At 31.6% G+C, this 11,549-nt stretch overlaps 1 protein-coding gene across 1 annotated transcript; it reads left to right on the forward strand.

Annotated features, from left to right (window-relative positions):
• The first annotated feature begins 4,705 nt into the window (after window positions 1-4,705).
• On the forward strand, window positions 4,706-8,855 carry LOC109163308 (DDB1- and CUL4-associated factor 8-like). Its single transcript, XM_019312064.1, has 5 exons — window positions 4,706-4,924; window positions 6,125-6,376; window positions 7,243-7,386; window positions 7,474-8,172; window positions 8,283-8,855. The coding sequence occupies exons 1-5, from the start codon at window positions 4,814-4,816 to the stop codon at window positions 8,514-8,516; spliced, it is 1,440 nt and encodes a 479-aa protein (XP_019167609.1). The 5' UTR covers window positions 4,706-4,813; the 3' UTR covers window positions 8,517-8,855.
• The last annotated feature ends 2,694 nt before the right edge of the window (window positions 8,856-11,549 follow it).

Here is an 11,549-nt window from a genome sequence, read left to right on the forward strand (position 1 = left end):
AACTTGATATGGAAAAAAAGCTATCTGAGCACTCTTTTAGTCTTTGACAGTTCATGTCAATCCATTGTTCCAATATTGAATGGCAGTAAGTTATGAAATGTTTTGAACTTATTGTGTTTTTATGTCTTCACTTATCAGGAAGAAGAATAGACTAATAGAGACATAGAGTACTCAATATTATATAAATCATATATTCATATATTAGTTTTGGAGTTTTGGATTTCTGGTTTTCTTTTGCTCAATGGCTGAAACTTGAAAGCTGAATGCTGATGTGCTGATTGGAGAATGATGCTGTTGCATGCTTGCCTGCTTGGAGATTGGAGAATGATGTTGATTGCTGAATTGTTGATTGTTATATTTTGCTATGAAGAATTGAACTTCTCATTAAAAGTTTTAAATTTGTAAGCTAATCTACAAATTTTTATGTTTTGAAGTTTCAGTTCTAGCTTCTAACTTGTAATTTTGTTAATTTCATTATATGTTTAAAGTTTTATAAGTTTACTTATGTTATTTTTGCTGTTAAGTAGTTACTAATTACTAGTTAGGGGCTTATAGTACTTAAGTAGTTAATTAGTTAAGTGTTCCATGAATTGATTATTTGATTTGTACATTGTTAAAAAACCGAAATACCAACCGGATATCCGACCGATCCGATCCTACCCGAACAACCAAATAACCGAACGGATATGTCAACAAAAAAAAAACGGATAGGGTAGTCAAAATCGATATCCGAAATCCGATTGGAGGACACCATCCGCCACCCGATCCGTCCGACTGCACACCCCTCAATCGTTATGCGTTGGACCTGTGTCCAGCATGCATGCTGGACACGGGTAACAGTGCCGTTAGGCACTGTTATCTCCTTTTTTTAAAAAAAAAAAAATTTCAGACCGCTTCGTTATAGGAGTATATGTTCATAATTTTATTACTATATGTTAATAACTGTACATTCATAACTCCATAACTGTACGTTCATAACTCTATAACTGTACATTCATAAGTCCATAACTGTACATTCATAAGTCCATAACTGTACATTCATAACTCCATAATTGTACATTCATAATTTTCGAAGCTCTATGTTCACAATTTTAGAGCTCTATGTTCATAATTTTATCACTATATGTTCATAATTGTAAGTTCATAATGTCAGAGCTCTTTGTTCATAATTCGATCAATAACTGTACATTCATAATTCCATAACTGTAGATTCATAATCTCATAACTGTAGATTCATAACTCCATAACTGTAGATTCATAACTCTATAACTGTACATTCATAACTCCATAACTGTACATTCATAATCTTCGAAGCTCTATATTCACAATTTTAAAGCTCCATGGTCATAATTTTATCACTATATGTTCATAATTGTAAGTTCATAATGTTAGAGCTCTGTGTTCATAATTTCATAATTGCATAACTGTACATTCATAACGGCATAACTGACGGCATAACTATACATTCATAATCCAAAAAAAAATAACGCCGTTAACGACAAAACGCGCGCGATTTTTTTTTTTAACTAAATGACGCGTTTTTTTTTTTAACAACGTCGTTTTGGGCCCGTGTCCACAATTCATTGTGGACACGGGTCCAGGGCATAATTTGCCCACACCCCTAATGTGGGCTTTGTTGTTGGATTATTAAATCAGTATTTGTATTTATAAGTCTCACATTGAGGGCAAATAATCTCATGTAGGCTTGCTTTTGAAGAAATCATTATTTTTAAATGGTCAATTTTACGTTATTATGTCCAGAGTCAACCCTAACGATCTAAAAATTTTGATCTATAGTAAAGGTAAACAAGTTGTACTTCAACTACGAATGTTGTTTAGCATGAAATATTCAATAATTTATAAATACAATTCAATTTTTAATAAGTTTTATCATGCATTACTTTTTATACTAAATTGTGATACATTTATTTCTAACTAACAACTACTTCTTTTAGTATCACAAATGTTTTATATTTATTTCATAAACTTCAACAATGAATATCTTTACAAAATATCATTCACGTTAATATTAAAATAACATAAGTTATACCAATGTATAAGTAAGTCTTATACGTACATCACACGAGACAATTATCCGTCCAATCATTTTCTTCATTCCAAAATATAGCAAAACATATCGTAATTGTTCCATAACTAATCAATCGTAAAAGAATAACGTTAACATATCTTCTGTATACATGAATTTTATTAATATTACTATTTTATATTAATATAACAAACCTTATAAATATATAATCTTTCGTACGTGCATCGCACGTGTATCATACTATAAATATATACTTTTATTATTTAAACTAGTCTTTTCTATGCGCGATGCGCAAAAACATATGCCTAATATTTATATTTTTTAAAATAACTAACAAATTCCTACTAATTAAAATCTATATAAAATCAAATTTATTTATTATAATAATCCAATATATCTTCTCAAAAACAAATCCAATATATAATGCCTACAAATATTATTATCATTAAAGAATATAAGAAAATATGTGGTGAATGCATGTGCATGGTAACAATGATGGAAAAGATAACGGAAGTTATAACGGTAGGAGTATTTTTGTCCAAAAAATTATATAGTACAACTCTAAAAGCACAATGTACAAAATGATTAGCATTAAAAACATGAACATAAATGATGGATATAACTTTGATTGAGACTTATTATGTTTTTAGATATATAATTAAAAATTTTATCCGTGCATCGCACGGATTATTGGGCAATTATTTGCTCGAATTCAAGTAAGGATAACATCAGAAAGCATAATCAATCAAATTCATTTCATAAAATACACTATAATATTTGATTTTATAATTTATATAATTGTATATCAATCCAAATATTCTTAAAATATTATAAAAAATTCATTCCGTACCACGCACAGGTGAAAATACCAGTATATATAAAATGAAAGAAGTGATTGTCAAATTTTTTACGCCCAAACTCAAGGACAATTTAGTAATATCACATTGTTGGACAAAATTGTTATTTCACATTATTATTTAAAGACCTTAAATAAATAATTACATTTTCCTTTTGAAAAATTATACAAATTTATAATTCTCACATTTTCCACCTATAAATATAATGGATTGGTAACTTTGGAAATCATAATTCTTCATTTGCACTGCCTCCCTCCTCTTCCCATTCTTTATGAAATCATATCTCGGTTACTCTTTCATTCTCTTCTTCCCCCGCTTAGTAAATACAATGAATTGGTGTTGCACCCATGAAAATGTAAGTATCTTATTGCAGTTTTCAAGTTTTTTTTTTTTTTTTTTTTTTTTTTTTTTGGATTAAGAATTTCAGTGGTTAATGAATTGTTTGTGTTTTACAACAAGTTGGTAGTATCTGTGGTGAGAGGTCGCAGGTTGCAAGAGATGCGAAATATAGTGGCGAGAAAGCAGAAACGAGTCTAGGTTTAATGTAGGTGGAAAAATAATCTTAGAATAATTTTTAAGATTTTATTATTTACTTAATTCGTGCAAGTGTAATCATAATATAGAATGATATATATATATATATATATATATATATATATATATATATCAAACATGCAATCAAATCTATCTTACAATTTCCATTTATTCAGTAGTTTAATTGCATATTGAATTTTAGTATAATTAACTAATAATTAATTGTACAGATATTAGTATTATTGACTAATAATTATTATGGTAATTAAGTAACAATTACACATGTATTAGTATAATTACAATTATACATGAGTCTTTGAATTTTTTTAATTATTATATATATATATATATATATATATATATATATATAAAAGGTATAATAGTATGAGAACAAAATAAATTATCATTTTTATTTTTAATGTAATTAATATGGTAATTTACTAGTAATCTCTCTTTATATATATTTTTATATTTATGGTATAAAAAGTATAAATACACTATATTAGTATAATTATCTAATAATTATAATGATAATTAAGAAATTAATTGCACAGATATTAGTATAATTGATGTAGTGACTATGGGGTGATCACTATTTACTTGTTTTTTTTCTTTCTCTCTTTTTTATGATAAAAAAATCTAAGAATGTTTTTCTTGTTGTGGATGCTCTAAAAATCCAAGGGAGATTTCACATAACTTTTTAGGAATTGTTGTTGATTTGAAAGAGAAAGAATGTGAAAGAGAAATTGCAATCATTATACTACGGATCTTAGTTCACTTTGTAAAGTAAACCACTTATATAACATACATTTTGAACATACTAAAAAATCATTTTTAATACATTAAGGGGGTGTTTGGTTGGATGGAAAATATTTTTCATGGAAAATATTTTCTTAAAAGTGAAGAAAAATGTTGGTTTATGTTGTTTGGTTGGATGAAAAACATTTTTCATTGAAAAATGAATTACCAGTTCTCATTGCCCTTCAGATGGATTATATAAAAAAAATCAAGAATATATGTTATTAAATAAAAAAACACGATTAATTATAAAAATAACACAATAATCAGTAATTAAAAATAAAACAAATTAAAAACATTTTATTATTTTTTAAATAAATATCTCTTTTTTTTAATCGATTGGAAGGGGAGACCCAAAATAAATATCTTTTTTAAAAAAGAAAATTAAAGATATTTATAAAATAATATTAAATACTAAAAAAACTGTCGCCCCTAGAAGCTATTATGTACATCTCAGTGGCCATACCGCTTTCCTTATAATATTCTCATCTCTCTCTCCTCGTTCGAGTGATTCTGTTTCTGTGTAAGCTGCACAGTCGCAACGCATTGAGAGCTATAAACTCTTAGAAACAGGAAGATGAAAAAGCTCTACAGTGCTTCTAAAGATGATAAATTCTTAGAATTTTGGAAGAGAGAGATTGGTTTCTCGGCTGCCAGAACTTTCTCTCGCCGAATCTCTGCTTCCGAGGTATACTTTTTTGTTTATTTATTATTATTCATTTAAACAATTTCTTTATTTGCAGATTCTGCTTATCGCTTTTGCTGAAATTCATGTAACTACTTTAATCACGATGGTGTTATCTGTATTTGTGTGATAAAATTTTGATTAGGCTGCTGAAGCTGTGTTTTTCTCCTTTTGTATTTCTCGAATTTGTTTGAATTTTAGGCTTTGAGAATTGAGATTGTAAATTGTGGTTGGGGCGTACTGAATTGTGGAAAGGTGTTGTTGATGTGCGGGAGGAAGGATGTTTTTTTCGGATCACTAATTCTGTGAGCTGTGAGAAGTTGTGGATGATTTTGAAGTTTTATTGATCACCTGTGCCGGTGGCTAATACAGAGGGTATGAGGCTGCCAATATTTATGCATACAGTAAAATGAAGTAATCAGATATGAGAGTGGAAACCTTTTTTTTTTTAACCAGCTCAGGAGTCGTAATCAGTTTATATAATTACATTACATGAATGACATGCCTTTCCTTGGATGAATAAATGATTAGGTTACCGTGGGGAGAGTTTGATTTTGGAGCCATTTTTGTGGCTTCAGAAACTGGGACAGCTCCACTCTGAATCCCTTTAGTGCTGTTTTAGTCTATCAAGAAGTATAGAAAACGTGTTAGATGCCAAGCATGGTAATACTACTGCATGTTACTGATGGAGTGAAGAGGCAGGCAGAGAGAGATTTGAACAGAGAAACAGGAAATAGATGCATTGTGGAAAAGACAATATAAGAGATACACAATTGTACTCTCCAGCAGGAATGATTCTTGCCCCTCAGCTAAAGCTGATTATTGCTTACAATTTTCTGCCTACTATAAAATATAAAATAAGGCAACTCATTCAAAGATAATCAATCAATCTATAATTCCTTGATTTCAGCTCCCCAAACTCATGCAATTTGGATCCCTTGATTATTTTCCCTATCAGTTACAATGACAGGATGGCTGCATTAACTGCACAAATTTGTAACCTGCCCACCTGTTTCTTCCTGTATAGAGGGAAATATATGTTCATAGTAACATACTGCAGTCCAAGAATATATATATATATATATATATATATATATATATATATATATATATATATATATATATATATATATATATATCAGAAAAGGAGATGATGCATTATGTAATGTGACTCAAACTACAAAATTTTCATCCTTGATGCAGGCTGTGGTGAAGCAACTTGATTTGTATGGGAAATTAAATGGTCATCAGGGATGTGTTAACACAATCAACTTCAACTCCACCGGTGATATTCTGGTGTCTGGCTCTGATGACAAACAAGTAATTTTGTGGGACTGGGCCACAAAGACATCAAAATTGTCATATCCATCAGGTCACTTGGATAACATCTTCCAGGCCAAGTTCATGCCATTCACTGATGATCGTAAAATAGTCACTGCATCTGCTGATGGCCAGGTAATTCAGCTGGGTGGTATCTCATACATTCATAATTTAGGATTCCTGCTTGGATTACAGCCTGTTGAACTACTCCAAAATGGATAAGCTGACCCGAACACTAAAAAGAGGAAAAGGTTTTTAAAGTTAAATTAGTGGCAAGATGTCTCTTTCAAGAACCTACAAAGTTGAAACTTCTCAAAAATGCTTCTCTTTCAATAAGTTCCAATTTGGCAAAACAGACATTAAACTTATTAGAATGTGGAAGAATCGAAAAAATAAATAAATGTAGGATGTGAAAGCTTCCTTTGAACTGTCTGATATTTACTTGTCATCTACTGCACCTTTAGTAGTTTAATTTATTTCTTTTGAATAAAAGCCTAATGCTTGATGCAGGTGGGATTTCTCTTCTATTCAGAGCCATCAATAAAGGGATTTAAGTAACAATGGAAATCATAGCAGGAGAAAGCAATTTAAATGGCCTAATGTTCCTTATATAGCTTTATTCTCCTAATATCATGCACAATATTGTTTTTTTTTTTTTATTGTTTTTGTTGCAATACTATATTATGTCTGACATAAGATTGACCAATACTACAAAAATGGTTTTCTACTTCCCTGATGATGCAGGATAAAATAGAACATTGCTGTTACTCAAAGGTAGCAACAATATAGGGATTAAAATAAATGCTAGTTCATGGGTACTTCTTAAATGCTGTAACAGCTACAAAACAGTGTATCACTCTACTAGATTAGTATAACTAATTGGAATATATATAAGCTAAGAAGATGGACTGGACTGCCTCATGTTTTAGGTTACTGTCTATTTTCTTCATAGAATCTTCTTCTAGTGTTCCACGTAAGTGGACCCTCTGTTTGTGCTGCAGGTCAGGCTTGGCCAAGTGCTGGAGAATGGTGAGGTAGACACAAAAAGGCTGGGAAAGCATCAAGGTCGAGTACACAGTCTTGCTGTGGAACCAGGGAGCCCCTACATATTTTACAGCTGCGGTGAAGATGGTTTTGTTAAACATGTAAGTCACAAGGTTGTTTCTGTGCTGTTTTACTTGTGGAAATTTCTCTGCTTCAATATAATTATGTCATTGTTGTGTAATCTGCAGTATGATCTACGAAACAACCGAAACACTTCTGCTACAAAGCTTCTCTGTTGCTCATCATTAGTGGAAAACAACAAACAATCTTCACACAGCATACGGTTGAATGCTATTGTTATTGACCCAAGAAACCCTAATTATTTTGCTGTAGGAGGTTCTGATGAATATGCACGGGTATATGACATCAGAAAATACCAGTTGGATGCACCAAGTAATTCACATGGGCCTGTTAATACATTTTGTCCTCGTCATTTTACTCAGAGAAATGATTTTCACATCACAGCATTGGCTTACTCTAGTACAAGTGAATTACTGATCTCCTACAATGATGAATTAATATATCTTTTTCAGAAGAATATGGGGTTGGGTCCTAATCCTTTGTCTGTGCCACATGAAGAAGTAGAAAAACTGGAAGAGCCTCAAGTTTTTTCAGGGCATAGAAATTTGCAAACGATCAAAGGAGTGAACTTCTTTGGTCCAAATGATGAATATGTTATGAGTGGATCTGATTGTGGTAATATTTTTATCTGGAAGAAAAAGGGTGCTCAGCTTGTCCGTCTTATGCGAGGTGATAAGCACATAGTGAATCAGCTCGAGCCCCACCCCCATATATCTGTTCTTGCTACCTCTGGCATAGAAAAGAATATTAAGCTATGGGCTCCCTCATCAAATGATGTTACTCCCTTGCCTCGTAATGTTCAAGAGGTGAAATTTTTCGCACTATTCTCAATAACTCTTAACAATGAATGCCATAATCAGCTACAGTTTACTTCGACTATTTTCCCTTATGAAGAATATACTTTGTATTCTATCAGATAATGGACGCTAACAGACGAGGCAGGGAGGACCATTCTCGGGTCACACTCACCCCCGACGTGATCATGCATGTTTTACGTTTGCATAGGAGGCAAGCAATGGCGTATGCTGAGAGACGATACAACAGGGAGGATGTTGAGAGCGACGAAGAAGATGGTGAGGCTATTGTTTTGGGATATTCAGGGGGTGATTCTGAGGAAGGGGGAAATTCTAGAGAATGTAACGTCAGCTAGATTGAGTTATGTACTTTTTGTAAGCACAAACTTGGAATTGTTCTAAGTTTATCAGCTTCCTTGGGATCACTGTTTATTTCTCAGCTTCACTTTAGTATGCAGTATTTACAGATTTAGGCTAACTTTGACAGGTTCCGGTTCACAGTTAAGCTTTACAATAATATAATAGGCGGTACTGCCATGTGAATGCAATATATCGTTGCATGGTTTTTCATTTGTAATTTACTCCATGTCTTATATTTCAAGCTTTATAGATTTGCGTTGGGTACAATTCAAAAAGTATGTCCCATTGTATCAGACTCTTTTGATTGTACTCGATGTAAATTGACATGGTGCTAATTAGTACTTAGAATATGTTCATGTAAATTATTGTTATTTGATGAAGGTATGTAGCTTATGACATTATTCAAACTCTCATTTATTAAAGTGAAAATTGTGTCAATTCTAGCAAGCGTAGTTTTATTTTAAGAAGATTTCAATTTTGGTCATATGACTATAGGTGCTTTGTTAATTTTAGCATCTAATTTTTAAAAGTGTCAATTTAGTACCTTGAGTATGTAAATTTTCTCAATTTTGGTGGCTCCGATCAAATTGCCGGTCAATTTCGTCGGAAAATTTTAATAGTTAAAATAATGAAGGTATTTTAGTCATTTCACATCTCTTTTCTTCTTTGGCGAGTCTACCATGTTTCAGTTGTTTCCGGCGAGTTCTCCCGGCTTCGAAAGTACAGTCGAAGCGGCTAAAGGCCACTTTTAAAACCAAAACAAATCTAAACGCCACTTTTGCGACCTTACCGGAATCAATGACAAAAGCATTTTGACTGGTAGCCTCCTTAGACCAGGCACCACCGACATTGGGGAACCATCGTGGAGGACCAAATCGAAGGTTTTGCAGCCATTCTAGCATTTTCTTCCGGTCAAGGGAGGTGTTGGTGAACGTGGAGAGCGCGAGTCCGCCGGCCAGGCAACCGAGGAAGTACAAGGTGACTGGCAGGTCGGTGATATTAGCCTCGGCACACTCCGAGGACCAATCGGAAACCACGGTGGTGTTCAGCGGACTCCGTGCGGCCGGCCAATGTTATTCCATTTGTCGGAGAAGAAAGAGATGTCGTCCTCACCGTGGCCGCCGTCCTCACCGCGATCTTGTTAATCCCTCTCTTTGGCCAGAAATGTCAGCCTCCAATTCTAGAGATTGAGAAGAAAGAAAGAAAAGATTGGGCCGGAAAAACCTCGTCGAAGAAGAAAAGGAAAGGGTAAAATGACTAAAATACTCTTATTATTTTACCTATTAAAATTTTTCGGCGAAATTTGGATGACAATTTGACCGGAGTGATCAAAATTGACAAAAATTACATACTCAAGATACTAAATTGACACTTTTGAAAATTAGATGCTGAAATTAACAAAGTCACTATAGTCATATGACCAAAATTGAAATTTTCTCTTTCATTTTTGAAAATATGACACAACAAAAACGTTTTGTGCAACACTTTGTTTTAATGAAATAGTCCATTTTTATCTATTATTATACTCCGTATGAGTTTAGTGCACAACATCTCATAATGGCCTTATCGGAGTTGAGGAATCATTCTCTATTTGTTTCATTGTTAAGCTTTAAGAATGACAATTTATGCCAAACACCTTATGCTCAGATGACATGCAGTGACTTTTCTTATGTGGGAGGTCATGAAATCGAGCCTCAATAGAGATGTTGTTGATTATTTGTGCTTTATTAGGTTGAAAAAGTATGTCTGAACAGATACTACAATGTAATAGAATAAAAGAATGACAATTCATATTTGGTAAATACTTGTTCCTATCTTCTTTGAGCGAATTTGGGTTTGGATATCAAATTTTCACAAACCATGAGTGATCAATGAAATTCGAATTTTACCCAACTATCCACTATTTTATTCAACATGTTTCCGTGTATATTCCTCCTAAATGCTCTGTCGGGTCGGGGTGTGGGGGGCCTTTAGGGTTGGGATCCAGCTTTTTGGAAGAATGTTTCCGTGTATATTTTAATAAATTATTTATAAATAACATTAGAGTGTATATACAAATATGCAACACTCATTATTTTTAATACTAAGATTAGGGAAAATGACATTTTTAGTCCATTAATTATGTTTAAATTGTAGACTCCGTCTATAAATTATTGCTATATACAACTTTTCACCTTTAATTATGTTGAAAGTGGTTGTTTCAATCCATTATTTATAAATTTTATTAACATTAAAAATTTATTTTGATTTGTCAAATTATTATAGAACAAATTGGTCATTTTGTAAAAATTTTCAAAGTATTTTTTTTAAAAAAAAAAAGAAAAGAAAAGAAAAGGAGAAGCTCTTCACATTGATCATTTCAAGTGAATGTTGAGTTTGTTGTAATGTTGATTACACGAGAATATGATATGATATGTTATCTGAGCACACAATGTTTAGCTATTATTAATAATAAATTTAGTTCTTAATTGTTTCCCTATTATTAAATAATAAATTTAGTTTTAACTATTTAATGCAGGCATAAATAATTTTTTGATTTTTAATCATGCTTTGGGATTTTTAATCATGCTTCGGTTTTGATCTTCTCATGAAGAATAATTAGAAAGCAATTTTTTTTTTAAAACAACATTTTTTTTTATTTGTCTATAATTTAAAGATTAAAAATGTAATGTGACATGATTAAAATTGCAATGGATAAAAATTTTGAGAATTATGTTCTAGATAAACAATTTAACAGCTGATTTACTTTATTTAAAAGAATTGAGGATGAATTGAATTTAAATTTTATGAAAAAAAAGTTACTTGAAATATTGATTATATTATTTATTAGTGGTTCTTTGTGCTTCAGTTGGTTGAGAAAGTATATGAACAGATATTACATTGTAATAGAGCCAGTAGCATCCAAAAAAAAATTATTTATTAGTGAAAAATAAATTGTTAAAAATAATTAGTTTTAACACTCAATTGCTCTTACATAATAAATATATGCGAGTGTAATATAGAAATTCATATTATATATTTTCTAAAGG

The sequence above is a fragment of the Ipomoea nil genome, unplaced genomic scaffold (assembly GCF_001879475.1).
Source record: "Ipomoea nil cultivar Tokyo-kokei standard unplaced genomic scaffold, Asagao_1.1 scaffold3016, whole genome shotgun sequence".
Taxonomy (NCBI): Eukaryota; Viridiplantae; Streptophyta; class Magnoliopsida; order Solanales; family Convolvulaceae; genus Ipomoea; species Ipomoea nil.